The sequence below is a fragment of the Polypterus senegalus genome, chromosome 4 (genome assembly GCF_016835505.1).
Source record: "Polypterus senegalus isolate Bchr_013 chromosome 4, ASM1683550v1, whole genome shotgun sequence".
Classification (NCBI taxonomy): Eukaryota; Metazoa; Chordata; class Cladistia; order Polypteriformes; family Polypteridae; genus Polypterus; species Polypterus senegalus.
This window is the reverse complement of record NC_053157.1, coordinates 11,352,196-11,376,713: the sequence shown is the minus strand read 5'-3', so window position 1 is coordinate 11,376,713 and position 24,518 is coordinate 11,352,196. Positions and strand designations below refer to the sequence as shown.

General features: G+C 40.5%; 1 protein-coding gene across 6 annotated transcripts in view; it reads left to right on the top strand.

The window, feature by feature from the left end:
- lrba (LPS responsive beige-like anchor protein) overlaps window positions 1-24,518 on the top strand; it is a 792,225-nt gene that overhangs the window by 88,501 nt on the left and 679,206 nt on the right. For all 6 annotated transcript variants that reach the window (XM_039750242.1, XM_039750239.1, XM_039750241.1 and 3 more), the window contains exons 6-11: window positions 695-821; window positions 5,595-5,714; window positions 11,834-11,980; window positions 12,926-13,123; window positions 13,911-14,044; window positions 24,297-24,405. In XM_039750242.1, coding sequence (XP_039606176.1) covers window positions 695-821; window positions 5,595-5,714; window positions 11,834-11,980; window positions 12,926-13,123; window positions 13,911-14,044; window positions 24,297-24,405 — 835 coding nt within the window. The remainder of the gene's footprint in view (window positions 1-694; window positions 822-5,594; window positions 5,715-11,833; window positions 11,981-12,925; window positions 13,124-13,910; window positions 14,045-24,296; window positions 24,406-24,518) is intronic.

The window sequence follows — 24,518 nt, the reverse complement described above, 5'->3', positions numbered from 1 at the left end:
GTGGTGCTCCCATGACCTCTGCAAAAGGACAAAGGTCTATATCTTTTGAGTTGTGGTGCTTCCTGTTTTGCTATATGGTTTCGAGACATGGATGCTATCCAGTGACTTGACATGGACTGGACTGCTTCAGTACGGTGTCTCTTTGGAGAGTCCTTGGGTACCGCTGTTTTGACTTTGTGTCAAACGAGCAGTTGCTCATGAAGTCCTGAATGAGGCACATTACCTGCATTTTGAGGTAGCATCAGTTATGGCATTACAGCCATGTGGCATGATTCCCCGAGTGTGATCTGGCTCACAGAATCCTCATTGTTGAGGACCTGAGCCGCTGGACGAGGTTAAGGGGACACCCACGTAACACCTGGCTGCAGCAGGTAGATGCTCATTTCCGGGGAATGGAATTGAACCGCATGTCTGCCTCGTAGGTTGCCAATCAGGATCCCGAGCTGTTTTGTCATGTGGTGGGTGCAGCAACATGTTGCAACAGTGGATTCTCCCCAACCTGACATGACCTGATGGTACAGTATATGTACATACAGGTATATATGTACAGTATGTGTGTGTGTATATTTAGTGTGTCTATTTAAATATATCTGGTATACAATATTATATTTTCATGTGCTTAAGCCTGTTTGTTTCATGTCATATAAAGAGTTTGCATCAAATATCTTGTTAACTTATGGTATTTTCCTTTCAGTTTCCGGACGAGTAAAGGACTTGGATACTCTGCACATTTTGTTGGAGGATGTCTAATTGTGACCTCATTAAAATCTAAAGGGAAAGGATTCCAGCACTGTGTTAAGTTTGACTTCAAGCCCCAAAAGGTATCTCAACATTCAGGATGAATACAGATGGAATTGTTATTTCTCATACCGTTGGAAAAAAATGTTCAAGTTTGCAATTCTGTGCTAAATAACTTGTGTGCCGATTGATTTTTCTAGCTTAATTCTTAAAAATCTTTTCAGCTTGTACAAGTATTTTCTTAGTGCTGTAAGTACAAGTAAAATACTTGCTTAAACATATACTTAAAAATCATCTCGAATTATGCAAAAGAATCTAAAATATACAAAGAATGCTTTATTAAATAGGTAAGCACAAGTTAGGGGTGGCCTCAAGATGTGTACAGATATATACAAGTTTAGAAACATAGACAACAAACGAACACAAAAGTCTGTTTTGACTACTCTCTCAGTTGTTGTTCCCCCTCTACCCAGAGAAGTAGTTCACCCCTTTGTCTAGCTGTCAGATATCATTTAAGTTAACTTCTTACTTCTCTGTGCACAGTGTAATCTAGTTCCTTGTTCTCCTTGCAGTTGAGCCACTGCCCGCAAATCATATCTCATCTCTAGGCACAATGAGCTTGAAATAACTTTACACCATGCCCAGGGGTCATCTCTACAGTCAGTTACAGTTTTACTTTTGCATTGGGGTCATCCGGTTAGCAGTCTTTGGTATTCCTGCATCCCTTAGTACTGAGTTATGCAGAAGAGGCTATGTGCCTAAACAACCATTCTATTCACTGTGTTCTCAAAGGCATCATCCTTGTCCTTATTCCATTCCATCCCATCCCATCCTGGATTGTATGCTTCCCTGTATCAGGTAACACATTTTTAAGCATCCTTAACATCTTTTGAGTTGCTTTCTATCTAGCATCCTGGGAAAGAAGTACCTCTTCTTTCAGGGTTGCCATTCTCTTTTTTTCTTCTAGTGAAATATTTAACAATACACACCCCAAGACCCCCAGAATGCTCACTCTCCATATTTAAGCAGCAGAGAAAACAGTTTGCAAAATCAGTTGCAAACGCATAGAAATCTGTTATTGGTAAGTGCTATGTTTCTTGAGCAAAAATGTTTTTCTTCACACAAGCAGTATGGTAGACAGTAGTAATTTCAGGACCTTACCGAACTCAACTTGAAGTTAATTTGGAGAAATTAGGTGAATTGGATAGTCTAACCTTTTTGAGATGAATAACATTTCCAAAGAGATCCATACATCCCTGCCACCTTCTCTAACTCCTCTGGGGAGATGCTGAGATTTTCCTAGGCCAGCTGAGAGATATAATCTCTCCAGTGTTTCCTGGTTTGCCCCATTGTCGTCTCCTGGTTGGACATGCCCAAAACACCTTACGTATGTAAGTAGGCATACAGGAGGCATCCTAATCGGAGGCTTGAGCCACCTTAACTAGCTGCTTTCGATGTGCAAGAGCAGCGGCTCTACTTTGAGCTCCTGCTTCTCATGAATGTCTGTCTGCGTTTCTCGCCCTATGTCAAAGGCTAAACTGATCAACAGAAAGGGCAGTTCACCTATAGTAAAAACCATGAAACAGATATAATTGACAATATTTATGTAGTACATTTTCATACCAAAAATATACATTAATCTGCTTTACAATATGTTCATTTACAAAGAAAACAGGTAAATAAAAAAAAAAAAAAAAGGAAAACTGTCAATACTAGTAACAGAAAAATGTAAGTCAAGTCAAGTTGGGGAGCATGCACTGGTACAGTGCGTTGCCGCATCCACTACACGTCGAAACAACTCGGGATCCCGGTTGGCAACACCCCAGGCAGACACACGGTCCAGTCATACCCTCCGGAAATGAACCTCTATTTGCCGCAGCCAGCTGTTACGTGGGCGACCCCTTGGCCTGGTTCAGCCACATGGGTCCCCAACAATGAGGATCTTATGAGCCAGATCACCCTTGGGAAAACGCGCCACATGGCCGTAGTGCCGTAACTGACGCTCCCTCACAATGCAGGTAATGTGCCTCATTCGGGACTGCATGAGCAACACAAAGTCAAACCAACGGTACCCAAGGATTTTCCGGAGACACACAGTACCAAAGGAGTCCAGTCTTTGTCTCGGGTCACTGGATAGCGTCCATGTCTCACAACCATTTAGTAAGACATGAAGCACCAGGACTCTAAAGACTTGGACCTTCGTCCTTTTTCATAGATATTGGGAGCGCCATACACCCCTTTCCAGCGACCTCACGAAAATGGAAGAAACTTAAACAGATTTGAGTATAACATAAATTACTATTAACACTTTTTAAAGTAGTAACATTATGGTCAGTTAGCCAGGGAGGAGAGGAAATCAAAAGCTCCATCCAGTGGGATGCTGGAGAAAATAAACCTCTGGAGAAATTCCAATCCTAAAAGACCACCCTTCTACAATACCAAAAGTGCGATGATTATTCATTTTAATTGAAATGCTCCATCTTAGAGGATTAAATGCTTTGGTTTCATCAGTAGTTGCAGCAAATCAAACAATAATACAACAAAACAATAAACAAAATATACATATCTTAATCCGAAAATATGTAAAAAAGGAAAAAAATGCTGCATAAATGATGTTAATGAATAAATGTAATTCAGAAGAATAATTATGCAAAAGGCTTTCTCTTTGCAAAAGTCCATAATATTATAGTATAGTTCATAACAGCAGACTTCTCCTCATATTGAAAGTCCCTCAGTAAGGCTACTGAACATACAGTAACAGTGGATCTGTAATAATGATGTGTTAGGACAAGGTTTCCATGTTCAAGGCAGAATCATTGGAAATTTCTTGATGCACACTGTCGCATTATTTATTTTCTTATGTATATTCACATCTTTGATAGTCACATGCATGTATTTATTCACAATCTCATCATTACTAGTTTAATGTCAGTGAATGATTTATTTATTTATTTCTTTTTTACTTACTAATATCCATGCAACTTGGAGAGATGCTGCTGTGACTCTTTCTAGCTCATTCTAGACTGATATAGTCTCCGTAAAACAATGTGAGGCTTTGAATTGTGTTATTAAAATCCTCTGACCCTGTTGCAATAGGGTTTTTAGAGCTTGGGTTTATTTCTTATTCACAAAGATGCTGTCTTTGCACAGTAGACTCACTGACTTGATAGAAACTGGACTTTTTTTTCCCCCTTGTTCCCCCATTGTTAAACAGTCTGTTCTCATTATAAACATTTCTGTTAAGACTAGAAAACCAGCATTTTGAAATCTGCTTAGCACATCAAATTACTGTCAAAATAGTTAGCTACTGAACCTACTTAGGTTAAGAGAGACATAATGACAAGAGAGTGGCAGATAATCATATTGGCAGATAGCAATCACGGGGTGTATGAAAAAGAAGCAGCTTGGTTTCTTTTTAGTGGGAAAATACAGTATGATTGTGGCTGATTCTCACCTTGGGGTGGGGTTTTTTTTTCTGTCAAAAAATGATTATTGATCATAAATCAACATAAGGGCTGCCTAAAAAATGTTTCTAACCGAATAGCTCTGATCTAAAGCAATAAACAGGACTTTCTAATTAAAATGTCAAATAAAAAATGGAATTTAGCCATAGACAAGTTATTCTCTTCATAAATTTATACAAAAGATAGTGTAATCCACTTAAATATTGTGAATTGCGCACTCATCTCAAATAGGATTATCCCAAATATGTCCAGGATAAAACCCGCCTTGTAAATAATGTGATAAAGCACCGGTGTCATTAGGATATAACTTGTTTATATATTTTAACACAACGATACAGTGAATTAATATCTTGCGGCAGACAGCATAAACTAGTTAATAATTGAGTCAAGCAGTCCTATTTTTTCTTTGTTTCTATATCTCTGTATCATACATGTTTGGAAGTATTGTTGTCATGAAAAAAAATATTTTGAATTTTCAACAGAAAAACATGTTTGTTATCCCTAGAAGCTACTTTGACCATTATTGGAAAGATGGCCACCTTTTGTGCTATTAAATAAATTAAATTAGTGGAAACTGTAACTTGAACATCTAAACATTTTTTATGAAATTTATGGACAACTGGCACTTAATCAAGAGCCTGTTAGATTTTGGATGAATTCTACTTATTTAATCTCAATGTTTTTAAAGCCAATACCAATAGCACCCAAACTACTGTGGAGAAGTTCACAATTTTGCACATGAATCTAATACTTTTAAGGACATTTATGAATTCTGAGTTCAATCCAAAGCTTTAGCTTCTAAAATTTAAATTTTTGAAATGCAGTAATTGCAGCAGCTGAACTGTAATTACAACAAAACATTGATTACTTTTGATAGCTTTATTATTACCAGTATGTCTGTCTGTAGCAACTACTAGTTTTGTTGGGTTCAGTTTTAGTTGAGAGTGCCAGTCCTTAGACCATCCAAGCTACATAACAGAATATGCAGGTTTCTATTACTTCAAAATAGGAATAATAGAATTAATATTAATTATCTTAGTTGCAGGTGAATTGATGTATTGTTGAAATTTAGGCTAAAAAGTAGCAAGTGCAAATATTTTATTTTAGTTACATTATAAAAACAATTTTAGTAGATTTGTTTTTAAAGATAAAAATTTGAAAAGTAAAGTTCTGTGGTATTACATCTTGCATATATTTTACAAATGTCATACTATATACTGTACTTATGTTGTAATTATGGAGAAAATCATGTGCTGGCCTCATCAGATTTTTGTGATATCAGGTAGAGTGGTGTTTAAGTTATTACTTGAAACTTTTTAATTGTATAGATTGTTTAAATATATGGTGACTAGAGTGCATTTTATATGCTTAGTCACATATCTTATATTTCAGTGGTACATGGTGACTATCGTACATATCTACAACCGGTGGAAGAATAGTGAAATAAGCTGCTATGTGAATGGGGAGCTTGCCTCATATGGTGAAATCACATGGTTTGTCAACACAAGTGATGTAAGTATGAGGTTTTATTTGATTGAGGTAAATGCTCCTGTTTGTTAACTTTAGATATTCTGACATTAGTAGTGTGTTTAAACACTATAAGAAAGATCTATTAATATGCTAGGTTTCTATGAAAGTCATTCCGAAGAATACCATTTAATGCCATGTAACAACAGCAGCATCAGATGTCATCTAGCACAGTCTAATAAAGTTAAAGTATAAGCGTAGCTGATTTTTATAGCAAATGTAATGAAATGCACTGCATTGTCAGGTAAACATTTACAAGTTGGGCATCCCCTTCCAAATAAGCAGGACGTGCGGAAATTGATTTTATGAAGATTGGTTTTACTAATGAGTCATTAATACTGTGTTCCCAAATTATGTCATACATGTAATTGGAGTAGTTGGTGTTATGGTAGCTTAGTGTTTAGTGCTGGTAATTCTGTTTATGAAGTTTACTCTTTTTTCCAATCCATGTGTGGGTTTTTCTCTTGGTGCAGTGGTTTCTTCCTTGAATCTCAAAGCTGTGCAGGTTGGGTTAGCTAAAAGATCTACAGTGCCTTGTCTTCTTTTCTCTAAAATTCTACAGTTTGAATAAATGGGTTTAGTATATGTCTGGAAGGCATATGGGTTAAAAAGACTGAGCAAATACAGTATATTTTTGAACAAAAATAAAGCAGCTGTTAATTCCCAGACATATCAATGACTGAGAAAATGTCTTCGGGGGCAAAAAAAAGGACAATTTTTTTTCTAAAATTTAACCCTAAATAATAACAGAATGTGTTGTAAATTACGGGAAGATGCAAAGATTTTTTCTTTATTCTGTGTTAGTACTGTACACATCAAAATGACACGATCAGTCTGTTGTGGTTTTTTACTTTACACTTTGTCAGACATTTAATAGTAAGTAAAATATGGAGAGAAATTTTTGTTGATGAGGATAAAGATGCTTTCTTTAAATTCTACATTTTGATAAGAGCTTTCAAAATCACAGAACGTCAGTAATGAAATGCCACAACTGTGAAAGATCATTGCAGCAATTTATATGGAGATTGAACATCGTATAATGACTTGTATCCTGTGAAGAGCAAATACTAAAAATGAAGATGCTGTTAGGAAGTCGCTGCAGTCTGATGACATTCATCTACTGAAGTGTAGTTTTTTCCGTTTGTTTAAAACTGAACTTTACTGCAAATTCTTTTTTATTTTATACAATGTTTGAGAAAAATAAAGAACAGTAGCAGCACTGTGATGAAGTGGTGAGCTCGTTAACAGTCAGAACTTGGATGACATTTTAATGTGTACTTCCTTCTGTGTGCTTCATTCAATGTGTCTGATTTCCTCTTCCAGTCCAGTTATATGGGTTGGTGAATTGCATCATCTTGAGAAAAGTGCCTTATAAATGCTTACATTAAATGAGGATTATATTTGGAAATACTAATAACGAATTGAAGTTGGTTTGGTTACATGATAGTACTAATTGCACCATTAATGTCTGCAACACCAAGGTGCTGGTCATAGACCTTTGGGGAACATCCTCTTGAAGAGAGTGAACACCTTTAATTTTCTTGTAGCGCCCACCTGTGAAAACTGAAAACGGCACAACAAATTTTGGGTATTGTCAAGAATACCCTTAGCATTCTCAGTTTATACAATACTAGCCAACCTGCACCGTACCATACGCCGCATAATCAGGCCACTTTTTTAATGATTTTTTAAGCACAGGGAGAAAATTAACATTTGAAAAATCGGTAATGTATTAAATCAGCAAGAAAAGCAACATTGTAACAATGCATGGAACGAACCAACACACAATCGTCCGTGACTGAAAACTGGCGGACCGCCTTTGCGCCTTCTCCTGCCAGAAGGAGGGATTAGGGTGCACAGTGCGGAGTATGGAACGGGATGAGAGGAGAAGGACGTCCATTCAGCTCCGTCTGTCATGCTAGTCTGCTGATTTCTCGTTCAGTATGCAGTGCCTGCTCATGTGCCCACCTCCAACTCGTCACTTGAGTCGTCGTCCTTACACAGTCCAGATGTACCTGTGACTGACGTAGATGTTTCATTGCTCTGTGTGGTTTTGGCTGCTTTTCTGTATATAATTCACCAAGACACCCGACCACGGTAGTAGTGAGGTGGGAGGGGTGTGTGTACAAAGGGTTGGGACACAACCAGTGGGAGCGTATGAGTCGCACTTAGTGGGAATTCCACAGTTTGCAGCCCGAATGGGATTTAACGGCTTACCCACACCTCTCTGCGCCGGGTAGACACACGCTCAATGTTATGCATAATTATTTATTGAATGCTAAACACCTCTGGAAAGACACTGTTGTCTAAAACGGGTTGGTGTGAGAATACAACAATAAGCGAATGAAAAGATTGGACTCTGGAGAGAGCAAAATACAACACAATAGTGAACCCGCGGCATAACAAACGCTAGACACACGCTCAATGTCATGCATAATTATTTATTGATGGTTGAACACTTCTGGAAAGACACAGTTATCTAAAAAGGGAGGGTTTGAGGATACAACAGAAAGTGAATGAAAAGATGGAACTCTAGACTTTTCATTGCTCTGTGCGGTTTTGGCTGCCTTTCTATATATAATCCAAACAAGACACCCGACCACAGTAGTAGCGAGGTGGGAGGGGGGTGTGAACAAAGTGCAGGAGCATCTAAGAAGATGCATGTTTGTCGCGGATGCGAATTGCTGTATGTAGCGTGTAAAACAGTTTGTTATGGTGCACGTAGTCGTGCGTCGTAACCGAAAACTCGGTTTTTAAAGACTGCTTACTTCATTGTGTTTTAACCTCAGTTGTAAAGGAATGTTTTAAGGACCCCATGGGATACCCCTCGGTTTTGGCTGCTTTTCTATATATAATCCACCAAAATACCCGACCACGGTAGTAGCGAGGTGGGAGGGGGGTGTGTACAAAGGGTAGGGACGTAATGAGTGGGAGCGTATGAGTCACACTTAGTGGGAATTCCACGGCTTGCAGCCCGAATGGGGTTCAACGGCTTACCCACGCCTCTCTGCGCTGGGTAGACAAACGGTCAATCTCATGCATGATTATTTATTGAATGCTAAACACTTCTGGAAAGACACGGATGTCTAAAACGGGTTGGTGTGAGAATACAACAGTATGTTAATGAAAAGATGGAACTCTGGAGAAAGCAAAATACAACACAATAGTGAACCCGCAGCATAACAAACGCCGCGTGGCTCAGACGTGCATGTGGACTCTAACCACAGACAAAAGGGACTAACTGGGTGGTCGGTGAGTTTTTGCGTGCGGGTAAATGGGCAGGCAGTGTGAATGCCTAGAGAGCGAAGGTAGACGCCAGCCGGTGAGAAAGGAGTGTTGGTGGGCAGGAAAACGTCTTCCATGTTCCTGCAGGAGCATCTAAGAAGACGCATGTTCGTTGCGGATGCAAATAGCTGTATGTAGCATGTAAAACAGTTTGCTGTGGTGCACACGGTCGTGCGTCGTAACCGAAAACTCAGTTTTTAAAGACTGCTTACTTCATTATGCCTTAACCTCAGTTGTAAAGGATTGTTTTAAGGATCCCACGGGGTACACCTCGCAAACCGTTTCACACGCTGTATATGGCGATTCACCTCCGCGAGAAACATGCCTCTATGAACAGTCAACGTGGCTCGGAGGTGCATGACATGCACATGACATTAACCTGACCTGCACTACATGTGGCCTCTACGACAGACGAATATAAATGACGCCATTTTTTCTGTGTCGCGTCCGAGTTGGTGGGCGTGGCCCCGCAAGTTGTCGTCCTATCCAATGGTCTTGGAGTTGGTGGGCGTGGCTCCTTCCTGCGTGCGCCATAGGTGTCTCACTTTTCGGCGGCTTAGTGAATCCACGCCCCTTCCGACGTGCTTTCCATGGTTGTCTTGCCTTAGTGAATTAAATATATAGATGGCTTTAATTTCTTCATCCATTCTCACTAACCTCTGTAGATACATCGTAACGTCCATCTTCACGGGATCCGTAAAATCATGGTATGGCACCTACTTAACTGAAGAAATGAATGCACTGCAGAGGGTCTTGATTGCAGCACAGAATGTTACATTAATGTTTTCTGTTCAGGGCATACAACACATTCTCCTTTAGAAAGTCAGTCTTATTCAAGACTGCAGTCACCTTTCTCATTTCTCCCATCTGGTACATGACCATTTGTAGACCAGTAGAGTCTGTCCACAGGTCAAAAGGTTACTAAATATGTAGTCATAATAACCAACATTGTTTGTGTTTTATGTATGCGTGTGTATGTGCGAGTGTGCAGACTAACTCTTAGGAACTTGTCTTGTGATTCTATTGTGGCTTTGGGTTTGACAAGTCTATTCCTGTCAGTTTCCACCAGTTCCTTTTGGTAGGGTAGGTAACTATTCACAGCCACCTTTTCTTTTTTTGAAAGTTCTCCAAAGGAAAGATCAACACTTTGATGGGTTATAATGATCTGTCTTCCTTTAATTGTCTTTTTCTCTCCCTTATCATAGCAATCTACAGTACAGTGCAATATTGTCCAAATAAGTTTCTTAAATTTTTGCAACACGGTTTTTTCCAACAATTCTATTAATCAGACAGAGGGCTTGTAAGTAATCAAGCCTGTGGGGTTTGTTTACATCAATTTTCAAGGCTTAATTAAATTCCATTGCTGCAGTAAAACTGTATGTCGTTAACCCATTACTTGTTCCCTGATAAAAGATTTTTCTGTGTAACTCTAAAAATTACATTACTTTTCATTTTTTTACCCTAACCTTTCAGTTTAGTTTACCCTATCTATTGTCTGCCTGGCTGCCTGCCTGCAGATCAAATGCCATTAAAGTGAATACTTAAGTAACACAGTTTTCAGAATAATTAATATTTTAGTGCTGGCCTAAAGAAACATTTGTACGACATCATGTTAAACAAAATTTGTTTGAAAGAAATGAAATTTTTTTAATAGAAATGCATTAATGAAAATACAGAATGAAAACGAGACGTTAGATGAAGAAGGCGGTGCGATTCTGAATGCTTTTGCCACGTCATTTTTATTCATTTCCGGAATCATCTTTTTTTCAGGATTATTAAGTTTTCTTTCAGTGTAAACCGACACTGATTCTCACTTTTTATATTCATCTCAAAGAAAACTTTGTGAACCACTGAACTCAAAAAGTACAGTATCTGCACGCGACACAACTACTCACGCGGACACTAGGTGGAGCACTGAATCAGAATTCAGCTGTGTGTATGGTGTCGCGCCTACACTCTCACTGAGCCTCGAAGTCAGTATAAAAGTCAGTGTGCTGGTATGGAAGTCTGTATTGTTGTCTGAATATTGATCTAGCGACATTATATACCCGGACGCCTTTTCTGACATAACCCTCCCCATTTATCCGGGCTTGGGACCGGCATGAAGAAATACTTGCTTTATGCATCCCCCTTGGCTGGGTTTGTGGATGTGGTGAGACAGGACATGGAGGTGGTGGGTGTGCAGAGCAAGACACAGAGGACAGGTAGATATAGAAACAGATGATCCACTGTGGTGTCCCCTAACAGGAGCAGCCAAAAGAAGTAGAAGAAGATAATAACTCAGTGTGTCGCAGTGCTGCCATAATTTTACAAACGAGACTAATGGTGCTCTGAAATAGGTTGTGTTCTCTGTGAATAGCCTGAAATGTTTTAAACCAGTTGAGGGTCTCTGGAGCCATGTAGCCAGTTATTTAATAGAATACATTTCATTAAAAGGAATAACACTATCAAAATCTTACAGAACTCCTTTTAAAAGTTGGAGCAGCTTCTGTTAATATTATCACATATTGTCACAAACACTGAATCAGGACTGTGTGCTCTGCTGTTTTGCAGGAGATGTGTTATTGACAATGATTCTTACATCAAATTATATGATCAATGTTGGAGTGAGGTTGGCTATGATTTGACATTAGTAGAATGTCAACCCCCTCACCAAACCCCTGGACAGAGTAATGACAAATTTTCTGTCTGGAGCAGTGAGTTTTTCAAATAACTGCTATTTGTAGGATTATAGTTGTAGTATATGAATTTTAAGATATTAAATGGAAAATGTAATCCATATATGGTTTAAAATTGTTTAATTTTTTTGCATGTTAAAGACATTCGACAAATGTTTCCTGGGATCATCTGAGACTGCTGACGCTAACCGAGTGTTTTGTGGTCAAATGGGCGCTGTCTACCTCTTCAGTGAAGCACTCAACGCAGCTCAGATTTTGGCCATTTATCAGCTGGGTCCAGGCTACAAGGTATGAATTATTCAATTGAAGAAAAATAAATTTTAAACATTTGGTTTGCATTTTTACCCTCAAAATTTTCCTGCGAACTAAACATTTTCTTATGTTGTAGATCCTTGTAAGCAAGCTCATTTCTTCCCTTTACAAACTGAATTGTTGTATTGTTTTGATCACCCTCTGTTCAAAAAGTACATTTCACCATGGCATAAATCTTCTTCTGTCAAGAAAACAATTTTGTTTTACTTGTGGTCTATTTGGGCGTTTACATACTTTTTAGGGCAGTTTGTTGAAATAATCATTTGTGCAAAACTTTTTTTAATGATATAAAACTACTAATGTCAAAATGGCAAACCATTTTCTCCACAATTTCTCTTTCTATTCTTTTCTAAACTCTAAGTTATATAACTTTGGTGTAATGCCCCTAATGATGCTTGTTGTACTGTGTGTTTTTAATGTGAGCATTGCACATCCAAAACTAAATGATCACATCTTGATAGCTAGTATTTGAACACTTTCTTATTTTTTTGAGTGATTTTATAGACCATGAGTAATCTTATTTACTTATCTCTTACCCTTTATCCAAAGTGACTTAGAACATTTGACATTAAATTGGCTACATTTCTTTTGTTTTTTCATTTGAAGCACAGTCAGGTGAAGTGACATTCTCTTGGTCACACAGTGTCAGTAGTGGGATTTAAACCCACAACTTCAGAGTTTGAGGTCTAAAGTCCAAAGCCTTAACCGCTACGCCACCTTGCCTGCCTATTTCAAACTTGTACTCGTGTTACAATATCCTTACCACGGCCTTTATGTGCAAGAATTTAACAGGTTTTTAAAATTGTATTATGCCAAGAAACATAAATAACAGTATATTTTTTGTGATTATTTTGCTAACAGCTGTATCAATTTGATCCTGAACTTTTTTGTACTGTTCTTTTTTTTTTTCTGTATTTTAAGGGTACCTTTAAATATAAGGCAGAAAGTGACCTACTTTTTGCTGAGCATCATAAACTTTTGCTGTATGAGGGAAAGCTGTCTAACTGCATTGCGTTCACATATAACCCACGAGCTACAGATGCCCAGCTCTGCCTCGAGTCTTCTCCCAAAGACAATCCATCTATCTTTGTACATTCACCTCATGCTCTAATGCTGCAGGTAGTATGTCTTATTTTTTTATTTTTATTTTTTTTAAGTACTCAAGTATATGAGCATTGTTTTACAAGTTTTAATGTTGCTTTTCTTTAACTAGGATGACCTTTTTTGGTTAAGATTAGAGACTTAGGCATGGTAAAAATGTAAGCAATTCAGTCTTATTCAGTTTTCCTTTTTATAATACTGTAGAACAGTGTGTATATATATTTTGTTCTTTTTAAGCAATGTTACAATAGGCATTCATATAGGTTTACTATGAATAATGTATGTTCTTTAAATAGTTGGCAGGTTTGGTGATCAGTTTCTTTAAAGTTTATATATTGTTTTTGTTTATTTCTCCTTATACAATTTCTCGTATTTAGGAATTTTAGTTTTCGTATACCCCTTGGGATCAGAATGCAGGGGTCAGCCATTGGTACAGCACCCCTGGAGCAATTGAAGGTTAAGGGCCTTGCTCAAGGGCCCAGTAGAGCAGGATCTCTTTTGGCGGTGGCGGGGATTGGAACCGGCAACTTTTGGGATACCGGCTCAGATCCTTAGCCTCAGAGCCACCAGTCCGCCCTTAATTACCTTAAAAATTACAAATATTTACACATTTAAATTACTAGTGTTAAATTACTAAGAATTGTGTGTGTAATTTTATTATAGAATATGATTCCAAACAGTATATGCAGTTATGATCGCAAAATTATGCATTGATTGTGCTGAATTGATATACAGTATTATGTATAAATATGCTTTCAACTATATTGTAGACTGTGAAAGTTGACTTTAGTTTCTCTTTCTGCAGAATGTAAAAGCCGAAGTGACGCATTCTGTGCCAAGTGCTATTCATTCCATCGGAGGGGTACAGGTACTGTTTCCACTGTTTGCACAACTTGATTTTCTCCAGCATTCTTCTGACCAACTAGATACCACAGTATGGTAAGAAATGTTAAAATCAAGATTCAAATGCTAGAGTTGCTTACAAGTTCTTTGTGACTAACAGATGTTTGGAACCCTTTAAATAACTACTTCAAGTGTTTTTTCTTCTATGCTGTGTTTTACTTTGTTTGCTTCATTCACACAACTCATAAGACATCACTGTTTTGGAGGAATATTTTCGTCATAATTTAATAAGTAAACAAATATGCAAATGTATTACAAACTGGATTCCAAAAAAGTTGGGACACTATACAAATCGTGAATAAAAACTGAATGCAGTGATGTGGAGGTGCCAACTTCTAATATTTTATTCAGAATACAACATAAATCACGGAACAAAAGTTTAAACTGAGAAAATGTATCATTTTAAGGGAAAAATATGTTGATTCAGAATTTCATGGTGTCAACAAATCCCAAAAAAGTTGGGACAAGGCCATTTTCACCACTGTGTGGCATCTCCTTTTCTTCTTACAACACTCAACAGACGTCTGGGGACCGAGGAGACCAGTTTCTCAAGTTTAGAAATAGGAATGCTCTCCCACTCTTGTCTAATACAGACCTCTAACTTTTCAATCGTCTTGGGCCTTCTTTGTCGCACCTTCCTCTTTATGATGCGCCAAATGTTCTCTATAGGTGAAAGATCTGGACTGCAGACTGGCCATTTCAGTACCCGGATCCTTCTCCCACGCAGCCATGATGTTGTGATTGATGCAGAATGTGGTCTGGCATTATCTTGTTGAAAAATGCAGGGTCTTCCCTGAAAGAGATGACGTCTGGATGGGAGCATATGTTGTTCTAGAACCTGAATATGTTTTTCTGCATTGATGGTGCCTTTCCAGACATGCAAGCTGCCCATGCCACACGCACTCATGCAACCCCATACCATCAGAGATGCAGGCTTCTGAACTGAGCGTTGATAACAACTTGGGTTGTCCTTGTCCTCTTTGGTCCGGATGACATGGCGTCCCAGATTTCCAAAAAGAACTTCTAATCGTGACTCGTCTGACCACAGAACAGTCTTCCATTTTGCCACATCCATTTTAAATGATCCCTGGCCCAGTGACAACGCCTGAGCTTGTGGATCTTGCTTAGAAATGGCTTCTTCTTTGCACTGTAGAGTTTCAGCTGGCAACGGCGGATGGCACGGTGGATTGTGTTCACTGACAATGGTTTCTGGAAGTATTCCTGAGCCCATTCTGTGATTTCCTTTACAGTAGCATTCCTGTTTGTGGTGCAATGTCGTTTAAGGGCCCGGAGATCACGGGCATCCAGTATGGTTTTACGGCCTTGACCCTTACGCACAGAGATTGTTCCAGATTCTCTGAATCTTCGGATGATGTTCTGCACAGTTGATGATGATAGATGCAAAGTCTTTGCTATTTTTTGCTGGGTAACACCTTTCTGATATTGCTCCACTATCTTTCTGCGCAACATTGTGGGAATTGGTGATCCTCTACCCATCTTGGCTTCTGAGAGACACTGCCACTCTGAGAAGCTCTTTTTATACCCAATCATGTTGCCAGTTGACCTAATTAGTGTTTATTGGTCTTCCAGCTCTTCGTTATGCTCAAATTGACTTTTTCCAGCCTCTTATTGCTACTTGTCCCAACTTTTTTTGGATTTGTTGACACCGTGAAATTTTGAATCAACATATTTTTCCTTTAAAATGATACATTTACTCGGATTAAACGTTTTGATCTGTCATCTACGTTCTATTACAAATAAAATATTGACATTTGCCATCTCCACATCATTGCATTCAGTTTTTATTCACAATTTGTTTAGTGTCCCAACTTCTTTGGAATCCGGTTTGTATTAAATGTGACAATAAATATGTAACAATGAGGTAAGCATAAATAAATGTTATGAAATGTAATTTCTTCAAGTAATTCTGGGCACTTTTTCTTGCATTCATGTCCCTCATGGTCGTGCACTGTCACAAATTTGAGCATACACTGCTTGCCTTCGGGATTCTGTCACATCAGCTGCTCAAAGTTGTGACCATGTATGCCCATGATGGATATGAGTGCAAGAAAAAGTTGGCTAGAATTACAGTGTGCAGCATCTACTTTCATTCAAAAAGCCCTGAATTAATTACCCTATCAAGTGTTTGCTGCAGATGCAGCATTCATTAACTGAAAATTGACAGCCACTTTACTAACGATTCACTGAACAAAAACAGTATTTGCTAGAGCTCACCCTCACAACTTTGAGGGCTAAAAATCATACTGTAGATTTAATTTCAAGGTGTATTTCATGTTGCATACAGTATTGCTGAAATTAAAAATACGGAAAATAGTTCCTTAAAATAAAAAAAATAAGCAACAATAAAATTAATTTTCCGACACAGTTAATTATTTGTGCCGATATCATTTTATTTACTGCATATGTCATCACATTTCACAATACACTTGTGTATCTGCATGTCTATTTATTTAATTTTGTATTAACAGCACTAGTCAACTAGCATCAGCAGGTAAAGAAATCTGAGCAAAGTGGTAAAGATGAAGACAGAAAACTGCAGAGAAAAACCCTAAAAGCTGTCTGCATTTGCCGAATAATATTTAGGTGCCTTTGAAGTACAGTCATGACTCTATCACAGACTGGGGCTGCGTTTGTTCTGACAGCATAAGTGATCTGGTCATAATTGATGGAATGATGAGTGCTGAGCAATATAAACACACTGCAAACACAATTAAGCCTTACTAAGAGTGAATGTCTGCAGATGGAACGTTAACAGTGGTAGATTGGCCACTTCAGTGCACCAACATAATTTTAATTGTGTAGGAGCACTTGAAAAGGAAAAAAATGAAATACAAAAAAGCCAAATGTGGTATGGGTGCACTGTTTATGACCAGTAGTAGACAAAGCAAATTGCTTCAAGTTGACATTCAGAAGTACTACATAAAATACTGACTTGTTTTTAAATCCAAAAGATTTTCTTATTTATTGTTTTCATAAGCACAAACCTTCATTGCTCAGGTTACTAACTATAAAAATAATGCTCTTGGGTGGCCTAAGGTATTATATATACATAAATACAAAACTTCAATATAACAGTTCAAATTATCTTCTTAATTGCATTCTCATCTGCTGACTTATTACATAGGATGGTGACAGAGAGACAGAATGCTCAAATTCTTAGTAACTACTTTATAAGTACTTTTTAAAAAATTCAATAGAATAAACTTACTTGTAACTAGTTGTTTCTTTCACATTTTTTCTTGTTCACTTTTATCCAAGAGCTCCATTCTTAGCCTTTGGACAGCTTGAGAATATGATAATTTGACTGAGCAGGAAGTGTCCTGGCTGTTTTTGTGCTGTTTGAATCAAAATGAGCATAGAAGATGCATACACTCATCTGGAAATGAGGCATCTCTGTCTTTGCTTTTACAGTTTTGATTGTCTTAGTACCTAGTAGTCTGAGGTTTCCAGTTGTTTCTAAAATAGTTTCTCCCTTCTTCTGGTAGCTGTCTTTATCACTTTTGATGTCAGCACTGAGGTTGCTCCTGGCTCCTCCTTGTTTGCTAATTGCCCAAAACAGCAGCTTAAGTGGAGGCTTAGCATGTGCTTGTGGCAACTCTTACAGTTACAGTGAATTTTGTGCTGCAGTAAAGGTGACAATTTACCACTACCATTTCTTACTCAGATATATGAAAATTAGCCAAGACACAACAACTGAAAACTAGTGTTATGAGTACACACACTCAAAATTAATACAAAGAAGAATAATTATTACCTTTAATAGTACACAGATTGCAAAATGTTATATGAATTAAACAGTTCTTAAAGTTTTTGCTCTCTACCCTTGGGAACCTAAATTTGCAGTCTGATCACAACAGCTGAAATGTAGGGGAAAAAAAAAGAGGATGGCCATTGTCTGACACAATTGAGTTGGCCTTCTTTCTAACGTATTTGTGATACAGAGGGTTGCTGTAAATCAATATGTTTATTGGCATTTTTTACAGTGTTAATTTATATTCATAGTGTTAAGGTTGCCAAACCAACACCTGAAAGTAAATGTAATAACAGATTCATTTAAAGTTAAAGTTGTTAATCAGTTTTGTTAACCCCATCCCCTTCTTACTGTATGCTGAGATCCCGTCTAAATGAAAAATAAAGCCATCCATTTATATAGTGAGGCGCAGCATTCTTCATTAAGCCAGGTTTTTGTATATATTAAATTATACCAGTGTCTTGCTCTCAGAGATGGATTTGAAAGCCTTAGCCAGAATCCATCTGATTTTGATTGATTGATAGATAGATAGATACTTTATTAATCCCAAGGGGAAATTTACAATCAGGTGTCCGTTTGTAGAAGTTTTAGCAGTTTCATGTTAGCAAGGAGGGTATTGAGCAGCTGAGGTTGGTTAGCCAAACTTCTCATCATGTCCATTTTTCTTTGAGGTTCATAATTAATGAATGTGTGAACATTGTGAATGAAAGTAAGAACAACAAAAATAACAAACTGCACCATTTCATGGGAGTTAACAGATTTACATTGGCCGCCGTCTTGATTATTCATCACAATTGATTTAAAATCAGAAATGAAACATACTAAAATTTATGTCACTTGCAAACAGAAGAGTTGAAAGGGTTCAGAGAGGGATGAAAACACAATATTCAAATTGAATGAAATAAGGTATTTTTTTTTAATTCTGATGTGTGTTTAAAACTGGAAAATGAATGTTAAATTAATCTTATCAAAATTTTCTACTGTGGGATCCTTTAATACAGTTGTGCTTGAAAGCTTGTGAACCCTTTAGAATTTTCTATAGTTCTGCATAAATGTGACCTAAAACATCATCAGATACTCCAGTCCTAAAAGTAGTTCAAGAAAAACCAGTTAAACAAATGAGACAAAAATATTATACTTTCATTTATTTTTTGAGGAAAATTATCGAATATTACATATTTGTGAGTGGCAAAAGTATGTGAACCTTTACTTTCAGTGGTGTGATCCCCCTTTGCAGCAATAACTGCAACTAAACGTTTCTGGTAACTTTTCATCATTCATGCACACCGGCTTGGAGGAATTTTAGCCCATTCCTTCATACAGAACAGCTTCAACTCTGGGATGTTGGTGGGTTTCCTCACTTGAACTGCTCCTTCAGGTCCTTCCACAACATTTCGATTGGATTAAGCTCAGGCCTTTGATTTGACCATTCCAAAACATTAACTTTATTCTTCTTTAACCATTCTTTGGTAGAACGACTTGTGTGCTTAGGGTCGTTGTCTTGCTGCATGACCCACCTTCTCTTGAGATTCAGTTTATGGACAGATGTCCTGACATTTTCCTTTACAATTCTCTGATATACAGTATAATTCAGAATTCATTGTTCCATCAATGAAGGCAGGCCGTCCTGGCCCAGATGCAGCAAAACAGGCCCAAACCATGATACTACCACCACCATGTTTCACAGATGGGATGAGGTTCTTATGTTTGGAGAAAGGAAAACACCGCATTCCAGCATAACGCTTTTCATTTAAACCAAAAAGTTCTATTTTGGTCTCATCCGTCCACAAAACATTCTTCCAATAGCCTTCTGGTTTGTCCACGTGATCGTTAGCAAACTGCAGACGAGCAGCAAAGTTTTTTTTGGAGAGCAGTGGCTTTCTCCTTGCATCCCTACCATGCACACCATTGTTGTTCAGTGTTCTCCTGATGGTGGACTCATGAACATGAACATTAGCCAATGTGAGAGAGGCCTTCATTTGCTTAGAAGTTACCCCGGGGTCCTTTGTGACCTCGCCGACTATTACATGCCTTGCTCTTGGAGTGATCTTTGTTGGTCGACCACTCCTGGGGAGGGTAACAATGGTCTTGAATTTCCTCCATTTGTACACAATCTGTCTGACTGTGGATTGATGGAGTCCAAACTCTTTAGAGATGGTTTTGTAACCTTTTCCAGACTGATGATCAACTCTTTTAAACAACTCTTTTTCTGAGGTCCTCAGAAATCTCCTTTGTTCGTGCCATGATACACTTCCACAAACGTGTTTTGAAGAGCAGTGTTTGATAGATCCCTGTTCTTTAAATAACACAAGGTTCCCACTCACACCTGATTTTCATCCCATTGATTGAAAACACCTGACTCTAATTTCACCTTCAAACTAACTGCTTATCCTAGAGGTTCACATACTTTTGCCACTCACAAATATGTAATATTCAATCATCTCCCTCAATAAATAAATGGCCAAGTATAATATTTTTGTCTCATTTGTTTAACTGGTTTCTCTTTATCGACTTTTAGGACTTGAGTGATAATCTGATGATGTTTTAGGTCATATTTATGCAGAAATATAGAAAATTCTAAAGGGTTCACAAACTTTCAAGCACAACTGTAGATGTGCTAATTTGAGCATTGACAAAATTTGCAGAAGGCTGTATTACTTGTGATTTGCTTGTGCAGGTATGCCAAGCTGGGTGATGCACTTCTCTTTTTATGATTTGGCTTCTTTTGGAGCTGTTTTAGCATCATAGCTGTTGCAGCTAAGAGCTATCCATTTTCTTGATGTGCCAGTAGATTCTCTGGTAAGCTCATAAATATTTCTCTGATCTACCATCCATCCATCCATCCTCTTCCGCTTATCCGAGGTCGAGTCGCGGGGGCAGCAGCTTAAGCAGAGAGGCCCAGACTTCCCTCTCCCGGCCACTTCTTCCAGCTCTTCGGGAGAATCCCAAAGGGCGTCCCCAGCCCAGCCGGGAGACACAGTCCCTCCAGCGTGTCCTGGGTCTTCCCCGGGGCCTCCTCCCGGTTGGGCGTGCCGGAACACCTCACCAGGGAGGCGTCCAGGAGGCATCCTGATCAGATGCCCGAGCCACCTCATCTGACTCCTCTCGATGCGGAGGAGCAGCGGCTCTACTCTGAGCCCCTCCCGGATGACTGAGCTTCTCACCCTATCTTTAAGGGAAAGCCCAGACACCCTGCGGAGGAAACTCATTTCAGCCGCTTGTATTCGCGATTTCGTTCTTTCGGTCACTACCCATAGCTCATGACCATAGGTGAGGGTAGGGGCGTAAATCGACTGGTAAATTGAGAGCTTTGCCTTACGGCTCAGCTCCTTTTTCACCACGACAGACCGATGCAGAGCCCGCATCACTGCGGACGCCGCACCGATCCGCCTGTCGATCTCACGCTCCATTCTTCCCTCACTCGTGAACAAGACCCCGAGATACTTGAACTCCTCCACTTGGAGCAGGATCTCTCCCCAACCCTGAGAGGGCACTCTACCCTTTTCCGGCTGAGGACCATGCTCTTGGATTTGGAGGTGCTGATTCTCATCCCAGCCGCTTCACACTCAGCTGCGAACCGATCCAGAGAGCTGAAGATCACGGCCTGATGAAGCAAACAGGACAACATCATCTGCAAAAGCAGTGACCCAATCCTGAGTCCACCAAACCGGACCCCTTCAACACCCTGGCTGCGCCTAGAAATTCTGTCCATAAAAGTTATGAACAGAATCGGTGACAAAGGGCAGCCCTGGCGGAGTCCAACTCTCACTGGAAGCGGGCTCGACTTACTGCGGCAATGCGGACCAAGCTCTGACACGGTTGTACAGAGACCGAACAGCTCTTATCAGGGGTCCGGTACCCCATACTCCCGAGCACCCCCACAGGATTCCCGAGGGACACGGTCGAATGCCTTTTCCAAGTCCACAAAACACATGTAGACCGGTCGGGCAAACTCCCATGCACCCTCCAGGACTCTGCTAAGGGTGAAGAGCTGGTCCACTGTTCGCGACCAGGACGAAAACCACACTGTTCCTCCTGAATCCGAGGTTGACTATCCGACGGACCCTCCTCTCCAGAACCCCGAATAGACTTTTCCAGGGAGGCTGAGGAGTGTGATCCCTCTATAGTTGGAACACACCCTCCGGTCCCCTTTTAAAGAGGGGACCACCACCCGGTCTGCCAATCCAGAGGCACTGTCCCGATGTCCATGCGATGTTGCAGAGGCGTGTCAACCAAGACAGTCCTACAACATCCAGAGCCTTAAGGAACTCGGGTATCTCATCCACCCGGGGCCCTGCCACCAAGGAGTTTTTGACCACCTCGGTGACTTCAGTCCCAGAGATGGGAGAGCCCACCTCAGAGTCCCCAGGCTCTGCTTCCTCATTGGAAGGCATGTTAGTGGGATTGAGGAGGTCTTGAAGTACTCCTCCCACCGACCCACAACCCGAAGTCGAGGTCAGCAGCACCATCCCCACCATATACGGTGTTGACACTGCACTGCTTCCCCTCCTGAGACGCGGACGGTGGACCAGAATCTCCTCGAAGCCGTCCAAAGTCGTTCTCCATGGCCTCTCCAAACTCCTCCCATGCCCGAGTTTTGCCTCAGCAACAACCGAAGCCTGTTCGCTTGGCCTGCCGGTACCTATCAGCTGCCTCCAGAGACCCACAGGACAAAAAGTCCTATAGGACTCCTTCTTCAGCTTGACGGCATCCCTCACGCCGGTGTCCACCAACGGGTTGGGGATTGCCGCCACGACAGGCACCGACCACCTTGCGGCCACAGCTCCGGTCAGCCGCCTCAACAATAGAGGCACGGAACATGGCCCATTGGACTCAATGTCCCCACCTCCCTCGGGGCGTGGTTGAAGTTCTGCGGAGGTGGGAGTTGAAGCTACTTCTGACAGGGGACTCTGCCAGCCGTTCCCAGCAGACCCTCACAACACGTTTGGGCCTACCAGGTCTGACCGGCATCTTCCCCACCATCGAAGCCAACTCACCACCAGGTGGTGATCAGTTGACAGCTCCCCCTCTCTTCACCCGAAAGTGTCCAAGACATATGGCGCAAGTCCGGCGACACGACCACAAAGTCGATCATCGACCTGAGGCCTAGGGTGTCCTGGTGCCAAGTGCACATATGAACACCCTTATGCTTGAACATGGTGTTCGTTATGGACAATCCATGACGAGCACAGAAGTCCAATAACAAAACACCGCTCGGGTTCAGATCGGGGGGGCCATTCCTCCCAATCACGCCCTTCCAGGTCTCACTGTCATTGCCCACGTGAGCATTGAAGTCTCCCAGCAAAGCGAGGGAATCCCAGAAGGTATGCCCTCTAGCAACCCTCCAGAGACTCCAAAAGGGTGGATACTCCAAACTGCTGTTGGCATATGCACAAACAACAGTCAGGACCCTTCCCCACCCGGCGGAGGGAGGCCACCCTCTCGCCCACGGGGTAAACCCCAATGCACAGGCTCCAAGTCGGGGCAATAAGTATGCCCACACCTGCTCGGCCTCTCACCGGGGCAACTCCAGAGTGGTAGAGAGTCCAGCCCCTCTCAAGGAGATTGGTTCCAGAGTCCAAGCTGTGCGAGGTGAGTCCGACTATATCTAGCGGAACCTCTCGACCTCGCGCACTAGCTCAGGCTCCTTCCCCTTCAGAGAGGTGACATTCCACGTCCCAAGAGCCAGTTTCTGTAGCCGAGGATCAGACCGCCAAGGTCCCCGCCTTCGCCACCACCCAACTCACACTGCACCCGACCTCCTTGGCCCCTCCCATAGGTGGTGAGCCCATGGGGAGGAGGACCCACGTTACCTCTTCGGGCTGTGCCCGGCCGAGCCCCATGGGTGCAGGCCCGGCCACCAGGCGCTCGCCATCGAGCCCCACCTCCAGGCCTGGCTCCAGAGGGGCCCGGTGACCAGCGTCCGGCAAGGGAAAGCGTTGTCCAAAGTTTTTGCTCTTTGGAGGTTTGTTGAACGCTCTTTGTCTCATCCCTCACCTAGGACCAGTTTGCCTTGGGTGGCCCTAGCAGGGGCATAAAGCCCCGGACAACATAGCTCCTAGGATCATTGGGACACGCAAACCCCTCCACCACGATAAGGTGACGGTTCAAGGAGGAGTCTCTGATCTACGACACTTGAATTTTAACTATATGGGTGGAGAGGAGGTTGACAAACTCTTAATCAGCTTTGGTTTTAAAGAAGCCTGCATTCTGGCAGAAACATTGTAATTTAGTTTTCATGTTTTGTCAAAGTTTTTGTTATTCCCTCATTCCTAGAATATTAAATTTATTAAAAGCATGATAAGGATGTTTATATGTGACAATGTGATTTATCACATTCTTTTTTTCCTTATTGTGTTTAGAATAAAATAGGTTTTTGCATGTTCAAGCTCAATTTTTTTCCCTTGCTAATATTTAATTTTTAAATTGTTTACTGTACTTTTATGTTTTAAATTTCAGCAAATTTGATCACTTTCCCAAAATATTTTCAGACCCATGTTATTTTCTTTCTCTTAGTTCCACTCTGCTGGCTTTTGTCATGGAGCTACTGAAGAGCTCTGTTGCTATGCAAGAGCAGGTCCTAGCTTGCAAGGGCTTTCTTGTGATTGGCTATTGCCTGGAAAAGGTAAGGGTTAGTAAGCTAGATTTAAATTAAAGTCTACTTGAAACTAAATTGAACAATGTTAGGCACTTTTAACTAATTTATTTCAGGTTACAGTTTTGTTTTCTTAGTAATCA